Source organism: Trichoderma atroviride, chromosome 6, assembly GCF_020647795.1.
Source record: "Trichoderma atroviride chromosome 6, complete sequence".
Classification (NCBI taxonomy): domain Eukaryota; kingdom Fungi; phylum Ascomycota; class Sordariomycetes; order Hypocreales; family Hypocreaceae; genus Trichoderma; species Trichoderma atroviride.
Window position 1 is genome coordinate 1096111 of NC_089405.1, and position 22643 is coordinate 1118753.

The window sequence follows — 22643 nt, forward strand, 5'->3', positions numbered from 1 at the left end:
AAGAACTTAAGAGGAACACCTAGATAATCCTATGGGAATATTACTAGTCCCTAGGAATAGAAATAATAATAGGTTTAACTTAAAGGAGGAGAGGTTAGGTACCTTAACCCTGCTTATAGACTAAACCTTATAAAGAACCTGCACCTCCTTATTTTAAACTTTTATAAGTTTAGTATAACACTCTTCTTCCTTATAATAATTAGCCTCTTTTATCTCCTTAGCATTTAACCTATGCCTTACTATCTTTATACTATAATTATAAAGAATATAATAAAACTTATATAACTATATTAAATAACCTAATACTTTATTAAGCTTCTTCTACTATTTAACTAGAGCCTCTTTTATAAGCTTCTCTTAATACTTTAAATGCTTTAGCTCCTTAGTAATATAATTAACTAAAAAATTAGTAATAAAAATAAAAATAAAGGAAGAAATACTTATAACTTAATATTAGAACTTATAAATTATTATAAGAATAACCTAAGCTATAATAATAAGCGTAATTATTAATACCTTTAACTACTATATAATAAATTTTCTTATTTAAGTATTATATATAAGGTATTACCTTAAAACTAAATAAATAAATAAAGTTTAGTTAAGAATAATAATAGGTAGTAGAATATAACTTTAATAGCGCCTTTAACTTTTTAATATAATTAGGTATAATAATAATAATAAAAGGAAGTTACTTATTTAATATAACTAAGGGCTTAGACTTACTTATAAATAGTAGGCTAGGCCTTAGGGATAAGACTAATAAAAGGGGAGTATTATATTATAACCTAATAACTTATAGTTATAATAAATAAACCTATAGGGTATATATAATAAAGAAACCTTTAGCTAATATAACTAATTAGAATTATGTTTACTTTAAGAAAGTAAATACTAGTAAATAAATTCCTAATACAGATGATATTTACTTTAGAAAAGTGAACACTAGTGAATAATAGGATATATATATACTTCTTATACTTATTTAAAGATAGTTTTAAATAGCTAGTTATTAACATAGAATTAAGATTATAACACGCTCTGCACTTCTACCATCTAGTGATATTATTATTATTGCCTATATTACTTATTAAGTTTCCTAACCGCTCCGCTAATATAAACCCAGAATTATTTACTAGGTTTATCCCTTGGGAATCTACCCTATATTAACTATCTAGTGTACGGTTCGTCACATGCTGCTGCTACTACTGCTACTACTGCTACTACTGCTACTACTGCTACTACTGCTACTACTGCTACTACTGCTACTACTGCTACTACTGCTACTACTGCTGCTACTGCTGCTACTGCTACTACTGTTGCTACTGTTGCTACTGTTGCTATTTGAACAAGTATTTGGCAGCTGTATATTTAACATATAACTGGCTGCCCTATTATACTACAGTTGGGGTGTTGGATAATGAAATTAGGGTGCTGGATAACTTCTCCCTAAATAAAAAGGATGTCAGGAAGAAAAAAAAACAAAAACATACAACAGCCGGTGTTCGCTGATGGTCACCCACTCAACTACTAATCTGCCGGTTAGTGGCTTATCTATGGGGGAGCAGACGGGACCCCGAGTTTTCCACTACCTATGGTCGTATGTACATTGTTTCTATCTACTCTATATTATATGTGAATGAGTATAAGATTGAGTACCCCCTGAGAATGGTCGAGGAAGATTGCATGTCTCCCACCTAGGGCATCCTGAACCCCGTAATAAGTCAAGTTCATAGTTCGAACATGACTCAATAGCTCAACGCTCAAGCCTTGTACCAGTGAGGAGCTTTGATATGCTTTGTGACAAAATACGGTTGGCTACCACAAGAGACAAGGCTGCAAAATTTATATCAGCAAGGGATTTGAATGTGTAGGCTCGTCTCACGCCGATTCTTTTGGAGCGGCGGAGACGCAATGCAGGCATTGTGGCACGGCTTTCTTACAATGCCAACTCCAATGGCACGAGAGTCGTTGCAAAGGCAAGTGTGGTCGTTGCCAGGATCGACACGCCTTACAAACGACAAGGAGGTAAGGGGGGAGTGCGGCAGATGCATTCAAGATCAAGAGCAATGCGACAGACCGTGGGTAAAGGATGAGAAGGATGTTTGAGTTTGATAAGAACGCTTTTATTCTATCAAATACCACAATAATTTCCGCCCACTCTATACACTTTTCTAAAAGAATCTCCACACACTATAATATTTGATTCTGTTTTTTTCCCCCTTAGTTCACGCCAGCGAGTGACCTAATTCCTATCTATTTGCCTTCCCTTTAATAGTGCCTATTCCAGCTCAATACTAGTAGTACCGGGGGACCTTGACGTTCTAAAAACAATATCAGCTCAAGAGTCGAGTCTAACATGGGCAAAGACATTTACTTACAAATCATAGACAACGCGGGACACACCCTCCACATGATTGCAAATGGTGCGTGAGACATCCTGGGTTTGATAGTTTAGCATAGATGTGAGAGTACGGTATACAGTTGAGATGTCAACTCACCGCTAGGAAGGAATGGTCAAAGTCAAACAATCTTTGGTACGAACCCAGAAACACCAACACTACGGCTAGTATCGAGACCAGAATAGGCTCACTAATTTTCCTAACTCATCCTAAGCTCGACCAAACTGGCTTTACCATATACTTACAACAAACATCTCCAGGAGAGCTGGGAACCCATGCCAGATCATGTCAAGACCATCTCCGACAGCATACAGATCGCAAACGGTATCCTCTCGACCGGAGCGGATGCCAGCTGCACTAGACCCAACCCTTCTCGCCACAGACCTTGCCGACTTCCTCGTCAGAAAGGTGTGCCTTTCCGCGAGACACATCATATTTCAGGACAAGTCGCGAAGAGCGAGGAGCTGGGCATTCCCATGGACAAACTCTCACTTGAACAACTAAAGGCTATTGATGGTCGATTTACAGATGAAGTCATGCATACGTTTAACTATTAGACAGGCGTTGAATCAATGTCAGCGAAAGGTGGTACTAGCCGATCAAGTATTCTAGAGCAGATCAAGGTCATTAAGACTATGTTAAGCTTCAGCATAGTCGCCATGATGATTATGTGAATTTAAAGGTGTAAAAAAAGACATTAAACTCTGGTAAAGATTTTATTTTCCGCTACCTTTGGTCGTATACATAGCATATGGCGCAGATAATGTCTTATAAACTTGTCCAAATTCACAGAGTCCCGCAATAAAACTGCCTTGTAGGCCGTCCATCACTCGTCAGCAGCCATTCAAACCAATACGGCATTAACAGATTATCCAATTGAGAGGAAAAAGACGCTTCAACATCCATCAATGAGCTTAATTCATATGTGTACGTATATATAGTAGCGGTATGGAATAAAAATGAAGATGAAAACAGTAAGATCATAGTAATGGGACACAAATGAAACCAATGCTGATAAGCCCAATGCCACGCTCTGCATAACACGCGATGAAAGGGTACTTGGCAAATGACGATGCTGGTGCAGTCGCTATGCAGAGAAGTGTGGTTGAAGAAAAAAAAAAATAGAGTAGCAATAAGCAAAAATTATGCGGGCGAAGAAGAAATCAAAGGTATAAATAGCCTTCCACTTTTTCTTTCACCTTTTTTTCCCAACCCAATACACAATATCCAATATAACGTCCTTCTTTTTTCGTTACTGTTGTACTTTTCTTTTTCGGTTTTCTTTATTTTTTTTTTCTCTTTTGCGTCATGACTTGTCGGCTTCTGCATCCATCTTCCGCTCCAAACTTCTGGTTGCGGCCGCGGCTGTCCCCTTGACAGGTCGTGGACTCAACACTTGAGGCACTGACTGTGCAATGCGAGTCTGTGATCCAACGGGCTGCGTCGAAATACTTTGGCTCGTTCCTCTCGATATATCATCCGTCTCCCCTCCCAGCTTGCGCAATAGCATCGCTGACTGCTGTTGAGCAAGCTTCTCTAATTGCGCTGTGGGATCCTTGTCAGGAAACTCCACGTCAGCTACCCAGCATATATGTGTAGTCTATTTAGCTGTTTTCGATTGATTAGTACGTACCCATTCGGCCTGTGACGGCACGCCCTCAGCTGCCGGCAGACCTTTTCCAGCGGCTTCACGCCCCCGAGGAACTGGGGCCGGTGTGACTGGCAAGCTGGGTCGCTCCGTCTCAGTAGGGAAGTCAGTAACCTTGAAGCCACGCTTTGTCTGTTCCTGTTCATCTTCGTCGTCGTCTACGTCCTCATCTCCTCCCTGTCCACGGCTGCTCGATCGGTGGCGCTTCTCAACTGCTTCCGCATACTTGGAGATGCCGGGGTCTTCATCCCAGGCATTGCCTCGAGAGTATGTTGTCCAAGATGCCGTGCCGGCCTCGCTCTGTTTGTCCGATGTCTTGGATACTGGAGACTTGGGAGGCGATTTGGTTACTGAGGAACGGGCACCCGAAGGCTTGGTGGTCGCAGCTTGCGGCTGCAGTTCTGGCTCATCACCGTAGAAGGATCTGGTAGCCTTGGTCTGCTTGCTTTCCCACGGGAAGATTTGTCGTGGTGCCTGGTTCTGGCCACCCCAGTTTTGAGGTGTATCATTTCGAGTATCAGCCAGGGAAGCACTCCTGATGTTTCAATCGTGTTAATATATATTCAAGGTGTGATAGAGCGTCTGAACACAAGAGAATCGTCATCTTACTTCTGAGCCTCGTAAGCTGTGTTATAGTTTCCACTGCCGTTGGCAAGCTGAGAAATTTCCTAAGTGAAAGAATTAGCAGTGTTTTTTTTTTTTTTTTTTTTTTTTTTTATGTAATTGAATATTACTGCTGGAAACTCACCTTCTCGCGGTAGTGACGATCATACACGGCCCACCATCGGCCAACCATTTCGTCGTAGGCTGAGCTGCCATATGAGGCGTTGCGGCCAGCGCGCCAGGGCTTGTCCGGACCAATGAAGTGGACCATGTTGATGCTGGACTGGAAGTGTCGGTAGGCAGGGAGGTATTGGTAGTGCGCGGAAGGAGTGACGTTGTAGGTGAAGGGCAGACGGTGGAAGTTGTTCTTGAAGTAGATGTTGAGGAGACCCTGGTCGGCGCCATCGAAGGAGATGCCCCTCTCGGTCATGGCGACCATGGCGTGGTAATCACCGTTGTTGGGCGTCAGCGCCATGACACCAGAGTTGAAGAGGTCTGGCCAACCAATATCGGGGGAGGCCGCAAAGGCGTGTGGGAGGTCGAAGAGCTCGTCCGGAGCCCGGTAGGCAACGACGTCGGCATCGATGTAGACAATTCGAGAGAACTGCGTCTGCTTCCACAGGTTGATCTTGGTAAAGGCAGAGTGCAGATCAGCTCGGTTCATGAGGTACAGGTTGGCGGGCTTGTCATTGCGGATTCGAGGAACAGGCAAGACATAGTCGTAAACGGTCTAATTGCTCGTGCAAAGAGGAGAGAAGGCGCAAGTCAGCCAATTGTTCTCCAACGTACATTGTAAAAAACGCATATTTTGACTCAGAAGCGTACCTTGAGCTGGACAACAGCCTCGGCAGTCACACCGTCGAGAGTGACGAGAACTGCGAGCTTCTTGGTGGTTCCGGCGTCGCGCAGCGAGTGAGCAAGCACCAATGCGCCTGATATTTCGTTAGTGACAACACGTCTTAAAGAGTGATTGGCTAGAGAAAACTCACCAGGAAGGTAGGCATCGTTCAACAGAAGCTATATCAAGAGAGCCACGCCGCGGCGATAAGTCAGCTTGCCGTTCTTTGAGCTATATACAACGCAGATAACAGGCGGGGAAGGGAGCAGCAAGGACGAACCGTAGCATAAGCATGCTCGCCCGAGCTTGGATCAGCCATTATGAGCTAGATGAGCAAAAAGTTATAGCTAGATGCGCAAAAGAGAATGGAAGAAGACGTTGAGAGGGGTATTCCGCAGATCTCTGAAGACACGCTTACGGGACAGAGACGCGAGGAACGGCCTTTACGGAGGAGGAGCAGAGGGAATAAGAAGAAGAGGGGAAGGGAAGAAGAGGAGCTCCGGGAGTGGGAACAGCAGCGGTAGAAATAACGAAAGCGTTGGGAGGCAACAGTACGGTGATGGAGGTTGGAATTGGGTACGGCGCAAGAGGGTGGCGTTGTTTAAGGTGCCGTCGGGCTGGCGCTACTTTTTCTCGCCTTCTTGAATCGTCGATGCGACTGCGACTGCCTGCTGCTGCTACCTGATTGCTGCTAGGCCTGGCCGCCGCTCATCTACCCACAACCTGCTAAGCAGGCACTAATCCGCCTGCTCTGGCGCTGCCATGCCCATTGCCTGAGGCCATCTCCATCGCCGGCGGCACCTAGGCCATCCAGGTAGCTGTCTGTCCGAAAGCTGCCCTGCGGCACAGCGCCCATTGGACCCCGCCAGCCCACCTGTCATCGAGCTAGCAGCCACTAGGCGCGCTGCAGCAGCTCCTGTGCGGCCTTTCCCGGGTCCAGCTCGCTGATAGCGGACGGCTTGCATGATGGCTTGCAAGCGAACCAGCCCAGCCTGCAGCTGCGGCGATGCGCAGCACATCAGGCAAATGTCATGCACATGCTCGTATCGTATCGACGGAGAGGTTGGAAAAGGAGGGGGAGGGGTAAAAAACTCGGAACCCCTCCAGCTCGTCGTCATTAGCCAACCACGTTGCTGCGAAATTTTCTCTTCGGTGCAGGGCGAACGCCGTCCGCAGATTCGTTCGCGCTTTTTGAGTTCTAGATAACAAACATTGTGCCTCAACGGTTGATCGATTTTACCAACATGGCAGATGGGTCAAGCACCCAATGCTCGAGATAAGCAGATGCTCAACCAGTACTGGTATGTACATATAACTAGTGGCTTCTCTCTCTCTTTCTCTCACTCACATCTCAAGATATCAAAGGTACCAGGATAGAAACCGTGCCCATTTATACTAGCATCATATCCAATTCGTCACCTTTATGCAACATCCCACCCAAAGGCGCCACTCTATAAGCCAGACGTCCAGGCAGCTTGCAGAAAGCGAAAATTTTTATTCTCTCACCATTTCTCGCCTCCGCGCCATGCCATGCCCATGCCATGCCATGCATGCTTGCAGATGGCTGTGCATGAAAGAAAGAAGAGCGAAGGGGGAAAAAAGCTCGCAAAACAGCAACCTCTAGTGGCTTTCGCGACCTCCGCTGGGCCCCTCCCGGATGCTTGTTGCAGAAAGGCTCCGCAGTTGGGACTCATTGCTTCTGTGGTTCTGCGGTTCTGGGCTGCCGCGTCCTCAGATTTGCGATAATTACCTGCTGGGAGACGGCGCAGCGACAGCCCAACGCCGCCTTCGTCGGGCTCCCGCGCATGGTTTATCAGTTCCCATGCAAATGCGCGCAATTCTCGTGCGGCCGCGGCTGCTCCTCATCACGTCCCATCATGCTGCTGCGAGCAGTCCTGATTAGCTGGCTCGCCGTGCGTCTCCATTTGCAATGTACGGCGCGGCTGCACATCCAGAGTCTTGCTCGTCTCTCACGCCACGGAGATGGCTTCAAACGTCGGGCCGTTAATAATTCATGACAAGGCAACGTCGTATTTAGTGCCGTGCAGTCTGTCCATCCTCTCAACGGTCATCTCATTATCAATTGGACATCCCCCCTCCTTTTATCCGTCGAGTCATCCGGATAATGGAATGGAATTGATACCTAAACGCAGGCCACATCCGGCCGCCTCGACGCTTCCTGTAGTAATTGTCGGGCAGAATGGCTCCCCCTATCTTTCCGCATCTGTTTGTAGACGCGTTCTTGGCCTTGCTTTCGAGATGGGGCAATCTGAGCTGCAGCCTTCGAATACTACCTAGACCGACCCAGGCGTCTTTAGGTCAACAAGGATGCGAATAATCATGGCAGCTCTCCACTTCGGCTATGACCTCCTCTTCGTCAACGATTTAGATTCTCCGTATTAGTCTCCACTGCATCGCTTGCTCCCCCCCGCACCTTGGTATGCTGGGAGTTGCGTCTGCTCGAGAGCCAACCAACAAAGATGTCGTGGCTGCGAAACCTGCAGGATGTCCAGTTTATATGGTCTTTTCCAACGTCTCTTTCACATGCAAATTTTGACAAGGTTATAAAATCACAGATATTATGACTGAGTAGGTAGTCGTAGCCGATACACTAGTAGCAGTAAAAAGTCCTCCGTTGTGCACCATCATACTCTGGCCCCTCTTCCGCAAGAGCTAGGATGCGACGTAGAGCAATATAACAATATTCAAAAATGATACGATACTAATGCGCCTATGACTCCGTGGCATACCCTTCACTTCGAAATGACGAAACAGCCGCAGATATGAGAAGAAAAAAAGCGTGATAAATCAAGGGAGGGGAGAACAAAAAAAAGCCTCTTTCATGCATGCATACTGCAGTACAAGTCTCTCGCAGCAACCTCAAAGGTCCTTCTTGTAGGCGTGCTCCGGCTTGTGAGTGGTCTCGTAGTCAATATGAACGTAGGCCCGCTCAACGTCGGGCAGGCTCTCGAGCTTGAACTGCAGCTCTTCTGCGACATCGTGCGTGTCTCTAAGCGTCCGCGATGCATCCATGACAATGTCCACTTCGGCAATCAGCCGCGGCCCCGAGTGGTAGACTCGAACCGTATCAATGCCCTCAACGGCATCCGAGTGGGTCAGGCACACATATGTGATGAGCTGCTGCATGTCTAGAGGCGCAACAACGCCAACCAGTAGCAGGAACTCGTTGAAGGCAGTGTAGAGCCAGATGCCAGAAGTCAGGAGAGACAAGAGAATAGCACCGATGGGATCAATCCACCATTCCAGCTTTGCACCACCTACCGAAGTCAAGATACCAAAGCCATTAACAAGCAGATCGTTGCGGTGATCCTGCCACAGAATGTTGACCTGGCTGTATTTGTCCTTTAGAGACCAGCAGTACAGGAAGAGGCAGAATTTGGTCGCAAAGGCCGCACAAACGGAGATGACCGACGGGAGATGGAACTTCTTGTCGCCATCCCCGGAGGCTAGCTCTCTAGCTGAGAAGGCGATGATGATGAGGGCCACGGCGCTCATGAGAAAGCAGAAGACAATGTTGCCCACCGTCTCGAGTCGCGCCTTGCCAGCAGGAAAGCGTCGCGGGTCCACCTTGCTAATAGCGCGGTTGGACAGAATGAGAGCGAGGGTGCTAAGCGGGTCAAAAACAGCATCCGCCATGGTGGTGAACAGAGACAGCGATCCGGAGGTGATGGCGGCATAGAGCTGGAGGGCGGTGAGGACAATGTTGGCTGCAAGCGAGCCATAGATGGCAATCTTGACCTTTGTCTGGTCCTCCCCTTGCTCGACACGGGCTTCCTCTACGTGCTCTTCAACCGACTTCAGCATTCGCTCGATGGTGGCGTTTTGATTCTCGTAAAAGCCGCGGACTTTGCGGTGGTCGCGCTTTGGGCCATTTCCCTGGGCTCCATTGGCACCTCGCTCACTGTCCCTCTTTCGAGATGAGTTGGCCTTGATTTGCTCGAGATCCGAATCCGTTTTATAGGATAGAGATAGTCCGTAGGGGTCGCTTTCGGCTGATAGACGCGGAACGCGAGAGTTGCGGGTTGCGGTGAACTGGCTCTCTACATCGGTGAGGGCGGAGTGGTGGCGCTCGACCGGATCTTGGTCCTTCACTTCGAGAGCCTCGACGCCGGTGCTAGAAGCATTTGGGGCGGCAGGTCCTTTCGAGCTGCTGCGGCTGGAGCCTGGTTGCAGACGCTGGAGGTTGAAGACATTGGGGTGGTGCGTGATGGTGTTTTTTGCGTCGGGCGTCATGATGGGCGGCCGAGCGTCTCTAACTTGACTGTGAAGAGAAGAAGCTGGCGAAATCAACCAAATGACGGCAGCGATGATGGGAGTAATTCTCCGTCGTCGGGGTTATCCCTTTCACCGGTGCCGCCGGTAGAGAGGCGGGACTGCGCGTGGGGGTTTGGCACGTTCCCACCAAGGAGGCCTCTGAGAAAGTCTTGGCTGTTCGACGCAAACAAAGAGAGCTTCAGAAAGGCCAATGGATCGATAGTTCGATTCTGGATAGGTATGGATAGAACAATCAGGATAAACAATCTGGCGCTAGTAAAATCTCGATGATGCTGAAGGTGCAGGCTGGATCGCGATAACGCAGGTGAGCGATAGATTTACGCAAGGGGCAAGAGAGTGGTAATTTGACCGAGACAACAGCTGTGGAGAGCTCTCGCACTGGCGCAAGCAAATAAGGGACACAGTCAGCGCAGACGTGGGGCATTTCTGGTTGAAGGACGAGGATAAGCTGAGGTGGAAGAGACGAAAAGGTTGGTCGGATTACTGTGTTTTCAGCAAGGCCTCAAATTGATGGATATGGCAATCTCAATACGAAGTAGATGGGGCTGGGTGAGGAGAGAAACAGGGGGCATGGAGCTCTCGAGCGGTGAAGTCGCCACCGGCCAAGTTTGACGCAGGCAGTACCTACAGATCTACTGCCGTATTGTGTCGCCCCTCAATCTCAGATGATGTTACGCGTTTGCTTGCTCGTTAAGCAGCTTCAGCAAATAACGTCAACGGATGAGCGCACGCCGATCCCCATTGTGGCACAAATGACTAAGCTCCGAGGCTGAGCTGTTGTGGGACATCAACGCTTGTTGAGACGTGTTGCAGACGAAGAGATCTGCTTGCAGAAGCAGCAGTGCCAGCGCTCACGCCAATTCGACATGATATAACGTCGATATTGAAGAAATCTGTGTAACAACAGTTGAAATAACCTTTCTAGATGCAGTGGAGATTGCCTAGATCTTAAATAGATCTCGATTCAGCTTTAGTAATGGCAGGTCGGGCAACTTCGGAACCATCCACGCTTCCTTCCATTCGCGGCTCAACTGCCGACCCACGCTGCGCCTCAGCCCGTTGCTGCAGAATATTATTCGTGGATGCACAAAGATGCATATGATGGCGTTCTCCTGTGAATTTAGTATTAGAGAGATAGACTACTAGTATATATGCAAGATTTCGGTCATCTTCATATCTTAACTACTACGGCCTGATTGTCCGAATAGCCGAATTCTACTAGGTATATGCGAGAGAGCTCAATGGTCTAGCACAGCAAATAAAGCGACACCAGCGTCATCAGCTATCCTGAATTAAAATGTGAGATTAAATGTAATATAATAAAACGCCTTGATGCAAGCTTCGCGACAGCACGACCCATTTCCAAACCGCCCACCCCTTACAGCTTGGGCTCTATCTTGGATCGCTTCACTATCCAATCAATCACATCCTTTGTGAACTCGTCCTTGCACAGATCCGCATGAAGCTGATGATACCCGCCCTCGTAAGACTTGGTCTCCTTATCCTCAACAGCCGTCTGCCCATTCACAAACTTGACAGCCGCATCATAACTGCACGTCAAGTCATTGGTGCCATGCGTCAAAAACAGCGAACGCACATCGGCCCCCAACTTGACGCCTCCGCCTGCCAGCGTCGCCGTCCGATCCAGCAACGCCGCCAAGCCCTCCAGCGTGCCCGTGTTGTGGCACAGCGCATCGTTCCTAATCGACTCAACCACCTGCGGGTCGCGGCTCAGATGCTCCGGAGGCACCACATGCTTGAGCTGCTGCCGCGGCAACAGGCGTCCGACCAGTCTCCCGACAAACACCTTGAGCGAGCTGGGCACCTCGGTGGGCGAGAAGCCGATGAAGGGCGCCTCGAGCACCCAGCCGCGGATCTGGCCCACCAGCTGCTTGTACTGCGCGTCCCCCGCCAGCGTGAGGACCTCGCCGCCGCCCATGGAGTGGCCCATGACGAAGACAGGCACGTCCGAGGGCAGCTTGTCCTGGATAAAGGCGGCCACGTCGGCCACGACCCGCGCCGTCGGCCCCGTGAGGCCCTTCTCGGCGGGCTTCGTCACGCTGCGGCCCCAGCCGCGCTGGTCCCATGCAAAGACCTGGATGCCGTGCTCGGCGAGCTTGGCGAAGAAGTCATTGTAGCGGTTGATGTGCTCGCTGAAGCCGTGGACGAAGATGACCTTGGCTACCACGGGGTTCGTCGGCTGGATGATGGAATTAGCAGGTTTGTTCGGGGGACGAGAAATCACATGCTAATATTGATGTTGAAAAAGGGGAAAGGCGGGTAGACGAACCGTCCATGTCTTTGTGTAGAAGCTCGCATCGCCGACCTTGAACTGGCCCTCAGTAGTCGTCGCCATGATGAATGAATGCTACCAGGCGACTTATATACAAGATACAGTATAACAAGGGACCTGAAACGACGCTCCCTCCGGTTGATAAACGATACAGTGAAAACAATGGGAGGCGCCGGAATAATAAGCAGAGCTTGACAAGGCGCTGAGATGCACCTGTAATGTCACTGTGGGCTAGTGGCTTGTCCGTCTGCAGCCGGAGCTGTGCCTAACTGGATCGGGTCCTGAGCTGGCCTTTTCCTTTTATAGTGGAGCTTCGGGTAGATCGTCAGCTTCCTCGGTAGAAACTATTTCACAGCTCGTCTCAAGTTATGGAGGTTTGTGCTTCTACGTTGGTGCTTTCGAAGTGGTGTTACCAATGGACACCGCGTGGTTTTACAATATCAAATCGTCCCATATCCAATATTCCAGCAAATAGCCTCAGGTAATTTAGCAATGCAAAACACATCACCACGCCATAAATCAAAGATTTCTCATTCGTTAAACTCTTTCCTCCTACACTGTTTGCTCTTATATATAATACATTTTGCACAACTTGCTATCCTCAAGACATTGTCTCCCGAAATACGAGTCCGAGTGGAGTTATTACTACTACCTTGCCACCTATAGATCCGTAGTTTTCGTCCATGTCGCTGCCCACAGGGGACAAGCTGACGTCTTATGCGTAAAAACAATCAGTGTTTAGCTCTGGTACGCCCTTTTGAACCCGCCGTAGATAATATACAAGTTTGATCAGTCAACACAACACAACTCAACTCAACTCCATTATTTTGATATTTTTGGTTTAGTTCGTGAGTAAACTCAGCGTTTTGGGACCGAGTTCAAGGACGCCCTGATTTATCTTCTGTTGATTGAGCAGCCTTCTCTCGGTTCGCTTCTTCGGTTTCTTCGACAAATCGTTCCGCGTCCTCGTCTCTAGCAAGGTCGTCTTCAATCTCCTCAAATTCGGTGATGTGGCTTGTAGCTTCCGTTGAGGGCCGCTTTACCGGGATCTCGCCGCCGCTCATTTGCCACTCCATCAGCTTGCTAAAGGCGCTTTCTTTATCGGCAGCAAGCTTGACGTAGCTGCCAATCTCCGCCACCATGCCATCCTTGTTCAGGACGATGATGAGATCAGACCGTTTGATCGTAGACAGTCGGTGGGCAATGGATATCGTAGTGTTATTGCCTCCGAGGAGCTTAGCGAGGGCCTCGTTGACCAATGTTTCTGATTCCGCATCGAGAGCTGAAGTGGCCTCGTCAAGAATCAAAATATCAGGGTCCTTGAGCAACGCCCTGGCTATGGCAATGCGCTGCTTTTGGCCACCTGAGAGCTGCGATCCACGGGCGCCAACCTGGGTTTCTAAGCCGTCAGGCAGATCGCTGATGAACGTACAGTTGGCTCTCCTAGCAGCAGAGATGATTTCCGCGCGGCTTGCATGTGGCTTTCCGTAAGCGATATTCTCGGCAATAGTACCGGAGAACAGAACAGGCTCCTGAGACACAACGCCGATGCGTCGCCTTAGCGATTTGACGTTCATGGTCGAGATATCAACGCCGTTAATGGTGATGGATCCGGACGTAGGATTGTAGAATCGCAATAACAAAGACGCCACTGTGGATTTGCCGCCTCCAGATGGACCAACAACGCAGACGTTGCTTCCAGACGCAATCTCAAAATCCAAGCCGTTGAAAATTTTTACAGCCGGTCGAGTAGGATAAGCAAAATGAACATTGGAGAATCGTATGTTGCCCTGGGCAGACCTGACGGGAAGTCCAACTGTCTGATGAATGTTGGGCTTTCGATCCTGCAGTTCGAATAAACGGCTCGCAGCGCCAACACCCTTCATAAGCTCCGAGTAGAAGCCTGAGAGACCAAACAGACTGGAACCTGCAAATGCGGTATACATCATGAACGAGGTCAAATCTCCCAAGGACATGGCACCGGATCTCACGAGATTTCCTCCAACAACAAGCATGGCTAGGAGGGTCATGTTGCCGGCCCAGCCCGTCGAAGAAAAGAACGTTGCGGCAATGTATGACTCCTTCCTACCAAGAGCAAAAATCTTGCGGACCTGTTTGTTGTACCGTCCAACTTCTTGAACCTCTCCAACAAATGCCTGGCTGGTCTTGATGTTTCCGAGTCGCTCTTCTGCGATTTTTGTCAGGGTACCGAGATTTTGCTGTATCGCCCTGCTCACGTTTCGAATAGCTCGTCCGTAAAAGAAGGCGCCGATAGCAATGGGCGGAAACATGAGACATAAGATACCGGTAAGCTTGGCACTTGTCCAGATCATGATTGCGAATCCGGCGCCGCCACTGAAGATTGCTCGAAGACCATCGCTCAAGTTGGACGTAATGGACTTGCCAACAATGACCGAGTCAGATCCAAGTCGCGATATGAGATCACCAACCCGGTTAGCATCGAAGAATTCGGCATCTTGAACATAAGTCCGCCTGTAGAGCTGAGATCGTAGTCTGGCGACAACTCTCTCTCCAATGATACGCAGCAGAATGATTCGTCCAAAGCTGGTCATTGCGCCGAGCGTCAGAACTCCGCCCAAAGCAATGAAAAACTGATTCAAAGAAAGGCCAAAGATGTCAACGTCGTCGATGCTGCCCTTGGTCGAGATATCCAAGATGCGTCCAACGGAAAACGGGATGAGCATGGTAACGCCAGAGGAAACCACCAGAAAGCAAAAGGCCAAACCTAGCCAACGAGCTTCTGGCTTGGCAATCGAGAGCAATCTCCAGATTTCTCTCATGCCAGCTTTTGCCGGAGCCTTTCCTTCTTTTGACAACCTAGCAGCCAGGTTGACATGCGCCGCATTAGCTGCCCTTTCGCTCTTTTGGAATTCTTCGCTGGTCTCGTTCTCGGCGTCCTTTGCCTGCTTCACAGGCTCTACCGTCCGCGGAGTCGCATCCTGAGAATTTGATTGAAGTTCCCGTGCAGCGGGCGAAGTGCTAGAGAAATGCCGAGCCAGCTGTAAAATGTGTCCATGTCCGAGAGGTGATTGGGCTGAAATGCCAGAGTGCGATTGAGTCGTCCGTAAAGATCCTGCAAGAGTATGAAATGCGGCGGGAGTAAAAGCGGGAAGAGAGCGCGGAACAGCAATTGAGGGCCCAAGGAACTGCGGCTGGCGCACAAGAGTTTCGGAGGTCGAGAAGCATTGCGACAAAGATGCTCGAGCAAAAGCTGTTGATTCTTGCGCCTGCGATGCTAGCCTGGGAGGCAGCGCTCTTCGCAGCGCCCCGGCATTCATGTTAACCGAGGGGACCTTTATTCGGCCGCCCAGCGGTACGGCATCGAGTAGCTGGGAGCTGGATGGAGGGGAGAGCCGGGATCGGTGCTGAAGGAGAGAAATCCGGCGACAAGTTGTAAGGAGAGCAAAGGTAGAGAAGAGAGAGAGAAAAGAGGGCTGGAGCCAAGGATTTCCGCAGCTGTGCTAGCAGATACCGTCATAACTAACTCGCGGGATTTACAGCTGAATGCGCTGGAAGCCTGCGCTGCATGCGCCAGTTAGCAGCTGAAGCGCCGTAATTAGTGGGCAAGGCTCGGCCGAAAGTCGGTAGTACGTGCATTCTGCTGCGCTCCGGATCCCGTACGGGCCTGAGGCCGAGCTCACAGGTCCGAGATCCGATGCTGAATTGGGCCAGAAACGGCGAATTGTGCTTCACGTCACGGCGGCAGTGTTTTACGCAGGGTAGTGCTGGATCTTTATATGGCTGCAAGCCCCTATAGCCACTATCACAAGAAATACTATATAACCTGTTCATGATATCGAGGACCGAGCAGGCCTCAGGACCCAACTACATGGCAGTACCCAAGGAGCTCCTCCAAGGGGTTGAACCGCATCCGGCTTTGACATGTTGAAAAGTCTTGCTCGGCAACTTCGCAATAGCCAAGCCATAGCTGGTACTGATATTCGACAAGCTACTATAAGTGAATCGATCAAATCGCATCGTAAGATCTGAAGATGATGTTCCGCCACCGCAGTTTTGATAACCCTACTCCATTTATAGAAAAGCAACAGCATCCTCTCTTTAAATCAAACATCGCTGTTTTCTTTCAACATTTCTGCCACTTCAGGATCTATCTCGCCATCGTTTCCGAGATCGGGAAAGTCGTCCCCATCGTCCACTCGTCGCCTTTTATTAGAGCCGCTGGTCGATATGGGTAGTGACTGAGTGAATGTGGTGGAGGGCTCGGTTGCTGAAATGTCCTCTGAAGACTTCACATCCATACTGTCTTCAGTATTCTCGACCGCCTCCGGCATAGTGTCGTCAAAGTCATCGTCCATACCAGGCGGCGTCAGAGCTTCCATTTCTGGGCGATCAAGCTCGGTCGGTGGGCTGCCAGATTCCCCTTCCGCGTGAGACCCATTGTTTTCCGCAGGTCCAAGTGCTCTCATGATGGCAACCTCGACCTGCTGCTTCTTATCTTCAATCTCTCGTTTGCGGGTTGAGAATTCGAAAGCTGTATTCTTCTCGCTTTCCAGAGCCGCTCTATTCGAATCCAGCATCTTCTCCAGCCCTGAGATCAGGCTCTCTCGAGCCTTAACGCACTCAGCCACTGCGCTCTCTGCACTCGCAAGGGTCTTGAGCAAGCCATTCAGGCGAGCTGCATAGACCGGCGCTGAAGGAACCGGCACTGAAACATCAACTTGCTTTTCATACTCTTGATTTGCGGAGGCGATAGTCGTCTTCAGCGATACGCTGAGCTTGGTGACCGTCTGGTGAGCTGATACAAGAGGAGTGAACTCTGAAGGCACCGCCGCAGATGATCCGCCGCCAAATGGGGAGCCTCCAAAACCAGGCTTCACAGACCCGCGAGCTTTGTCCAGTTCTAAGATCGAAGTTAGCATCGGCAATTCTTTAATGAACGGTCTCGAAGATTCGTACCATTTAGTCGCGATTCGATGGCTGCCTGAATCGGTGCCTCGAAAATTGCCCTGTCTTTCCAGACGTCAATCACTCGTCTCAATTTGCCTTGAATTTCAGCTGGCGCTCCTTTGTAGGCGACTGCAGCGGCTTCTGCTATCACAGGAGAAAATGCGATGATGAAGTCCTCCTTGTGGCGAATCCTAGACTGCTGGGCAACCTCTAGTCACATATTAGCATCTCTAACTATGTATATATAGCAGGCCAAAGACCCCAGTTTGAAATTATTATTCTGTATAATCGTAAGGAACGCATACCATTGGCAAGATAAACCAAGCTTAATCGTTTCGTACTAGAGGAGTCTTTGAGTCGTTGCATCCAAAGGGCTACCGTTCGATCTGCGTGTCGTCTAGATAATTGGTGGGGTCAGCGCACATTCTCTGGATAGACGTGTTGTTATTCAAAAGGAAAATGCATCTTACCTATGAAACATGATCCATTGAGCTGCGGTCGCAATGCTATCATGGCTCTCATTGAGGGCTGACAGACGCGCCAGCACGGAATCGTCGTTGTATGCCATTATGACGGCTATGCTCGAGTTGAAGATTGCGCCCAAGGTTTTATTGAATACAATGAAAAAATGCCACCTGAAAATTTATAGGCGGTGCGCCTTATTGGAGTAGATTTGAGTTGCGACGCGATTGGAAAGAGTCTACAGCAACCAGTGGACCTTGGCCTCGAAGCTCAGCTACAGGCGTGCTATCAACTAGGAGCTGGGCAATTGAGGCGAAATGGGTGTGAATAAGGGGATGCAAATCTGGCTGTGTGTGTGACAGCTCAACACAGAGTAGAAAATATATAAATAAGAGGCTGCAGATAGAATGGAAGTAGAAAATAACTTCAAATGTCAAGAAGAAAGTTTGACGCAAGCTGGATGCTCTGGAGTCTTATCCGCTAGAAGACTGGATAAATGCAATGTTGGCGCGCTTGTATGGCCTTATGCAATACCATGCGCCCAGAGCTACGCCTCAGCAGCGCTCACCGCCCGGCAGAACGTGGCAGCAGTAGCCAGGGACAACAGAGTGGTCACTGCTAACGAACGCTCTGTTTGTTTCGCAAGCTAATATTAATCCGACCACTACACTCTCCTTTGACTGGATCTCTGGATTTCTTCGTTATCAACTTGCGTTTGGCAAATCATCAAGTGTTCTCGAATCTAGCTACTTTCGCACAAATTCAAGATGGCCGACCGTTTCCCTTCTCTCGAGGACTTCGACTCTGGAGGTAAGCTCCTGAATGGACCCAGGCGCCTTTGCTTGTGGCTGACCATTGCTTTCCAGCGCAAACCGATATCAAAGATGTTTCCGACGAGCCCTCCGCCGAGGATTTCCTTGCCAGAGAAAAGGCTCTCCTAGGCGATGATGCGAATCAGTTCACGACCAGTGATGACGCAAACGTATTGGCTGAGACTGGTGGAGACCTCTTGGGAGAGACCGCCGCTGCCGAATCTTCATTCGAATCTCAATTCCCAGACCTCGCCAACCCTGCCGCTGTGCGTAAACATTGGATCTTCATACAAGTCGTGCGACGCTAATAGGACTCGTTCATTTAGGGCCTGGCAGGCGTGGATGGGAACATCATGACCGGCCCTTCTGTGAGCTACAACTCCGGTTACCAAACATATGCAGCCGATGAGGAGGAGCCAGAGGTCATCAAGCAGTGGAGAGAGAGCCGAGACGCGCAGATTGCGAAGCGGTCCGAGCAGTTCGCTGCTCAGCGAGAGGAGACGATAAAGGAAGCTCAGCAGAACATCGATGACTTCTACGACAACTACAACTCCAAGAAAGAGAAAGGCATTGCGCAGACACGTAAAGAGGCAGAGGAGTTCCTTGCGAACCGGGAGGATACCGTTTCTGGTGGCACGAGCTGGGACCGCATCGCAAAGCTGGTTGATATTAGCGGAAAGGGGGCCACTGGCGGAGCCGCCGGATCTGGCAAGGAGCGTTTCCGTGAAATGCTCATGAGTCTGCGCAAGGACGAAAAGGCACCAGGCGCAACTGGCTACTGATTTTTGATAGACTGAATTTACGACCAATTTAGTGATATTACAGGGCTTGGGTCAACAGGCGAGGAAGGGCCGGATATCTGTTATGCGACTTATTTGATTCGCATTCTCTTTTTTTTCTTCTACCACGCAAATATTATATAGTGGCACATGGGAATAATGGCTACGCATAATTGAAAGAAAGAAAACTTATGGAATACCAGATACAACGGGCAAACAAAATGATGGCGGGACCAAGCTGAAGGAGGTGTAAAAAATGGACCGACAAAATCCTATATTTACTGTCTATAAGACTGCAACTCATACAAGCTCCCAATCCCACATTTAATGCAAGTCGGGGCAAAATCAATTGGCTCGTCCCAAATATATGTTGGTAGCTTAGTCCTTGCTGAACCAAGTGTTGTGTCCAGCGACCTTTCGGCTGGCGGCGTACAGGGTAGCTATGACTCTTTAGTTTGAATCCCGTAACAATTGTTTCAATCGTAGACTCACCACCGAAGCCTCCCCAGAGGGCAGCCAGGTAGGGAACCATGTACCAGCGGCTGCGTGGGTTCTGACACTGAGTTAGCATTGTTCCGGCGTTTGCGATATCGTCGATCTGTGCGTACAATCATCCACAGACGGGTGTGCGCCTTGTAGGCCTGCTGGTAGAAGCGCTGGTGCTCCGTCACCTTGTTCTTGGCGTTGATCATGCTATGATACTGCGTCAGCCGAAGTCTTCGAAGCTATGTGCATGATGCAGAGGCGCCGCGCGCCCCGCGGGCAGGTTGCAATTGGGGGTTTCCGCATGCCCTGATTTTAGAAAAGGCCGTACCTCATTTTGGCGGTGGGTTGAAGATGCTTGCTGGGCTTCTCTTCTCAAATGTGCTTCGTTGTAGAGGGATCTTGAGGTTCGGAACGGCAGAAAGAGCCTTGGTTAGAGAAATGAGGCCATATTCTAGCTCGAAGTGGGTAGCTGGATGACTCAGCAAACCGGGCCATCAAAAATGCACACAAAGTGGGAGTGGGTAGGTGCCGAGCTAGGAGCCGCCAATGAGAAGCGCTGGAGTGAATATCAGAGTCCAGTAGAATCTAACAAAGGCTTCGACTTTTGTTCCGTTCGGATTTACAGCTGTGACATCGCATACCCAAAGCGCCTCGAGCGTAACGCATTATTGGCGGTGCCGCAAAAGCAAACATCCCAATGCGGTGATAAGCACCAAAGCTCGGCGGCCTGCTGGAGACGAGACAATCCCAGGAATGCGAAGAGCCTTGCCGTCTAGATCAAATCGCCTAGAACCGACCCGAATCGTTTCCAAGCCCTCGGCGCAAAGATTGCAGACAAGGCTTCGGCAATATTTTCAGCATTCTTCTGCCCTAGTTCGCCCATCTACTACTCCAGCAACAAATCGTATTCTACATCGAGCTCCTAACTTTGTTCTTGGAGGCTTTGATCGGAATCCATGGCGAGCACTCTCTGCTGGGAAACCAAGTTCCTTGCTGCAGCCATCAGAATGGAGAGAATACGGGAGTCTAGGGCAGGCGCGGCAGCGACGTGATGTACCATTGGGTGTTCTACCGTCAAACGAATCCCTCGCAGCAAGAATCGACAAGACTCTTCAGGATACAGAGGCAGATATTCAACCCTACGATGTCGCCACTTGGGAGGCTGTATGCGGCGTGCTGTCTGATATGTATGGCCCTGATGGCGTTTGGGCCGTCTTTCAGTCTATTTGGCAGAGTGGGAAACATAAAATCATTACCTTTAACGATGCCGAAGCCCTGCGTTGCAAAATCTTGTCAGCTGCGTTAAGCTCTGAATCAAGACTGTCTTTGCTTTTCGCTGCGGCTCGACAGCTTGTTGCTCAGGAGAATTTCCAATGGCCTGGGCTTTACACGAAAATTGTCCACTTTTTCCTAGAACGCGGCGATTATGAAAAGGCAGTTCGCTGGGATGAATCACTGGCTCCTATCTTTCCAGCTGGAGCGGAAGAATTTGGAGCCTTACTAGCAACCTTTGTTATCAAGCCAACTCCCGAGATGCAGAGCACTCTGACAGCGCTTTATGTCTCCGGCGCCAATCGCCAACTATACGACCATGTAATACCGGCTCTCTTCGCTTCCGGCCAGTCCAAATTGGCCCGTACATGGCGGAAAAAGCTTGTCTTGTTTAAAGATGTTCCATTCACAGCAAAGTCGCGTCCGTTTCTCCTTTTTCTCGCCAACTACTATCCCCATGTGCCGCTCACAGAGAGTGAGCTAGCTGTTGCCGAACTCAACCGTGGGTGGTTAGCTGCTGAACCCGAAGAAGATGAATCGTTCTTCGAAGTCGATAGAAAAGGAGTCCATAGAAAGGGATCCCATAGTGATGCTTTCATCGCAAAATGGTTTGCCAGCACATGGACATCTCTGGAATTTGCAATCAACCTCATATATAAGCTTGGAGTCCGCACTATTGGCCCACGCGCGTTACAGTCTCTTGCGCTACGAGACCCAGATACCAAGGAAGTTGCGTCTCGTATAGCTCAGGTGGAGAGACTGGGCATCAGAATCTCTTCTCAATCGTACTGCAAGATTTTGATTGCTTTCGCCAGGAATGGAGAGGACGATCTACTGATTGATCTACTTCACTGCGACATTCACCCCGACGAATTTGATGATATGGAAACTCGGCATACTCTCATGGCTGAGGCCGCCAGGACAGGAGATTGGAAGATGGAGCGACTTCTTCAAGGCATCGAGTGGGCTATCGAAACTGGACCAACATCTCGACGCCTCAACTCCCTGCTCAGGAGCGAGATTTCTAAGCGAAGTTTAGGCAAGGCGAGAGAGGTTCTCGACCGTATGGAAGCACTGAAAATCAGCATGGCCCAAGCCAGTGCGACTGGGCTCCTCAAGAGAGTGTTTTGGAAGCTCGACTCTCACCCTCAGCGATCTCAACGAGCACCGCAAAGTGATGGTGGATCGCGTGACTTTGATGATCCCTTTTTGGATAGAGCCTTGAATGTCATCCGCCGCATTTCTTGCCACGACGTTGCAATCCCTATTCGATACTGGAAGATGCTCCTCTACAAGCTGGGACGCTCAAGACGTCTTGACGAATTAGAACAACTGAGCTTGGAAATCATGCAATTCTACACCCCCCGTACGGAGGGTTAGTGCCTGTACATCGGGAGGATCTACCAAAGAAACTCAACACCGAAGAAAGAGAATCAATACCAGCTGATTTACCATTCGTTCATCACCATCATCCGATCCGACTGCTATTTGACCCTTCGCTGCAGCGCTCCATCGTGAGATGGGGGTTTGACCAGACGCTGGCAACCAAGCCCCAGCCACCGGCAACCGTCACATCTCTACAAACGCCGAGCTTTTCACAGTTTGATGTTGCTCGTGGGGTCCGCCTACTAGCCACACTGCGAGACCAGGGAGCTTTGATAGACACGCAGGTGGTCCGATCAAGCGTCGTCTCTCGCATCGCCACTGGAATGGTGCCTGGGCGGCCCAGACACCGAGCAAGAGATAGCATCGAGTTCTCTGTAGAAAACCTGATGGATCTTATCGAGAAGGCGTGGGGCTCAGAGATGTTTCCCGACGCGCCA

The 22643-nt window shown here is 49.5% G+C and overlaps 10 protein-coding genes across 10 annotated transcripts; 4 read left to right on the plus strand and 6 right to left on the minus strand.

The window, feature by feature from the left end:
* Positions 1-2359: 2359 nt before the first annotated feature.
* Positions 2360-2959, plus strand: TrAtP1_010960 (uncharacterized protein; the record flags this gene model as incomplete). The annotated part of the gene is made up of 2 exons (XM_066114921.1): positions 2360-2430; positions 2617-2959. 2 exons carry the CDS (start codon positions 2360-2362, stop codon positions 2957-2959), a joined length of 414 nt encoding a protein of 137 aa, XP_065971018.1.
* Positions 2960-3106: 147 nt separating this feature from the next.
* Positions 3107-5794, minus strand: TrAtP1_010961 (uncharacterized protein). The gene is made up of 5 exons (XM_066114922.1): positions 5643-5794; positions 5479-5585; positions 4799-5383; positions 4660-4718; positions 3107-4585 (listed from the first exon to the last, which is right to left on the minus strand). The coding sequence occupies exons 3-5, from the start codon at positions 5315-5317 to the stop codon at positions 4003-4005; spliced, it is 1161 nt and encodes a 386-aa protein (XP_065971019.1). The 5' UTR covers positions 5318-5383; positions 5479-5585; positions 5643-5794; the 3' UTR covers positions 3107-4002.
* Positions 5795-5856: 62 nt separating this feature from the next.
* Positions 5857-6015, plus strand: TrAtP1_010962 (uncharacterized protein; the record flags this gene model as incomplete). The annotated part of the gene is made up of 1 exon (XM_066114923.1): positions 5857-6015. One exon carries the CDS (start codon positions 5857-5859, stop codon positions 6013-6015), a length of 159 nt encoding a protein of 52 aa, XP_065971020.1.
* A 2356-nt stretch (positions 6016-8371) lies between these two features.
* On the minus strand, positions 8372-9745 carry TrAtP1_010963 (uncharacterized protein; the record flags this gene model as incomplete). Its single annotated transcript, XM_014092441.2, has 1 exon — positions 8372-9745. One exon carries the CDS (start codon positions 9743-9745, stop codon positions 8372-8374), a length of 1374 nt encoding a protein of 457 aa, XP_013947916.1.
* Positions 9746-10929: 1184 nt separating this feature from the next.
* On the minus strand, positions 10930-12334 carry TrAtP1_010964 (uncharacterized protein). Its single transcript, XM_014092395.2, has 2 exons — positions 12078-12334; positions 10930-11987 (listed from the first exon to the last, which is right to left on the minus strand). The coding sequence occupies exons 1-2, from the start codon at positions 12141-12143 to the stop codon at positions 11166-11168; spliced, it is 888 nt and encodes a 295-aa protein (XP_013947870.1). The 5' UTR covers positions 12144-12334; the 3' UTR covers positions 10930-11165.
* Positions 12335-12592: 258 nt separating this feature from the next.
* TrAtP1_010965 (uncharacterized protein) lies at positions 12593-15696 on the minus strand. Its single transcript, XM_014092448.2, has one exon. The coding sequence runs from the start codon at positions 15377-15379 to the stop codon at positions 12959-12961; it is 2421 nt and encodes an 806-aa protein (XP_013947923.1). The 5' UTR covers positions 15380-15696; the 3' UTR covers positions 12593-12958.
* Positions 15697-15735: 39 nt separating this feature from the next.
* On the minus strand, positions 15736-17960 carry TrAtP1_010966 (uncharacterized protein). The gene is made up of 4 exons (XM_014092396.2): positions 17480-17960; positions 17315-17406; positions 17019-17219; positions 15736-16962 (listed from the first exon to the last, which is right to left on the minus strand). Exons 1-4 carry the CDS (start codon positions 17575-17577, stop codon positions 16166-16168), a joined length of 1188 nt encoding a protein of 395 aa, XP_013947871.1. The 5' UTR covers positions 17578-17960; the 3' UTR covers positions 15736-16165.
* A 126-nt stretch (positions 17961-18086) lies between these two features.
* On the plus strand, positions 18087-19312 carry TrAtP1_010967 (uncharacterized protein). The gene is made up of 3 exons (XM_014092397.2): positions 18087-18281; positions 18338-18549; positions 18610-19312. Exons 1-3 carry the CDS (start codon positions 18239-18241, stop codon positions 19063-19065), a joined length of 711 nt encoding a protein of 236 aa, XP_013947872.1. The 5' UTR covers positions 18087-18238; the 3' UTR covers positions 19066-19312.
* On the minus strand, positions 19313-19957 carry TrAtP1_010968 (uncharacterized protein). The gene is made up of 4 exons (XM_014092398.2): positions 19877-19957; positions 19671-19755; positions 19555-19615; positions 19313-19502 (listed from the first exon to the last, which is right to left on the minus strand). The coding sequence occupies exons 1-4, from the start codon at positions 19879-19881 to the stop codon at positions 19441-19443; spliced, it is 213 nt and encodes a 70-aa protein (XP_013947873.1). The 5' UTR covers positions 19882-19957; the 3' UTR covers positions 19313-19440.
* A 344-nt stretch (positions 19958-20301) lies between these two features.
* TrAtP1_010969 (uncharacterized protein) lies at positions 20302-22200 on the plus strand (the record flags this gene model as incomplete). The annotated part of the gene is made up of 1 exon (XM_014092399.2): positions 20302-22200. The coding sequence occupies one exon, from the start codon at positions 20302-20304 to the stop codon at positions 22198-22200; it is 1899 nt and encodes a 632-aa protein (XP_013947874.2).
* Between the last annotated feature and the right edge of the window lie 443 nt (positions 22201-22643).

Bases quoted from the DNA above. Each gene is read 5' to 3' on its own strand.
- TrAtP1_010961 (XM_066114922.1), bottom strand. From the start codon at position 5,317: ATGAACCGAGCTGATCTGCACTCTGCCTTTACCAAGATCAACCTGTGG. The intron at 4,719-4,798 runs GTGAGTTTCCAG...TCTTTCACTTAG, and splicing joins ATCGTCACTACCGCGAGAAG to GAAATTTCTCAGCTTGCCAA. The intron at 4,586-4,659 runs GTAAGATGACGA...TTGAAACATCAG, and splicing joins ACAGCTTACGAGGCTCAGAA to GAGTGCTTCCCTGGCTGATA.
- TrAtP1_010965 (XM_014092448.2), bottom strand. From the start codon at position 15,379: ATGAATGCCGGGGCGCTGCGAAGAGCGCTGCCTCCCAGGCTAGCATCG.
- TrAtP1_010966 (XM_014092396.2), bottom strand. From the start codon at position 17,577: ATGGCATACAACGACGATTCCGTGCTGGCGCGTCTGTCAGCCCTCAAT. The intron at 17,407-17,479 runs GTAAGATGCATT...CCAATTATCTAG, and splicing joins CAATGGATCATGTTTCATAG to ACGACACGCAGATCGAACGG. The intron at 16,963-17,018 runs GTACGAATCTTC...CTTCGATCTTAG, and splicing joins CATCGAATCGCGACTAAATG to AACTGGACAAAGCTCGCGGG.
- TrAtP1_010964 (XM_014092395.2), bottom strand. From the start codon at position 12,143: ATGGCGACGACTACTGAGGGCCAGTTCAAGGTCGGCGATGCGAGCTTC. The intron at 11,988-12,077 runs GTTCGTCTACCC...TCCATCATCCAG, and splicing joins TCTACACAAAGACATGGACG to CCGACGAACCCCGTGGTAGC.
- TrAtP1_010967 (XM_014092397.2), top strand. From the start codon at position 18,239: ATGGCCGACCGTTTCCCTTCTCTCGAGGACTTCGACTCTGGAG. The intron at 18,282-18,337 runs GTAAGCTCCTGA...ATTGCTTTCCAG, and splicing joins CGAGGACTTCGACTCTGGAG to CGCAAACCGATATCAAAGAT. The intron at 18,550-18,609 runs GTGCGTAAACAT...TCGTTCATTTAG, and splicing joins ACCTCGCCAACCCTGCCGCT to GGCCTGGCAGGCGTGGATGG.
- TrAtP1_010968 (XM_014092398.2), bottom strand. The intron at 19,616-19,670 runs GTACGCACAGAT...ACTCAGTGTCAG, and splicing joins ACACCCGTCTGTGGATGATT to AACCCACGCAGCCGCTGGTA. The intron at 19,503-19,554 runs GTGAGTCTACGA...AAAGAGTCATAG, and splicing joins CCTCTGGGGAGGCTTCGGTG to CTACCCTGTACGCCGCCAGC.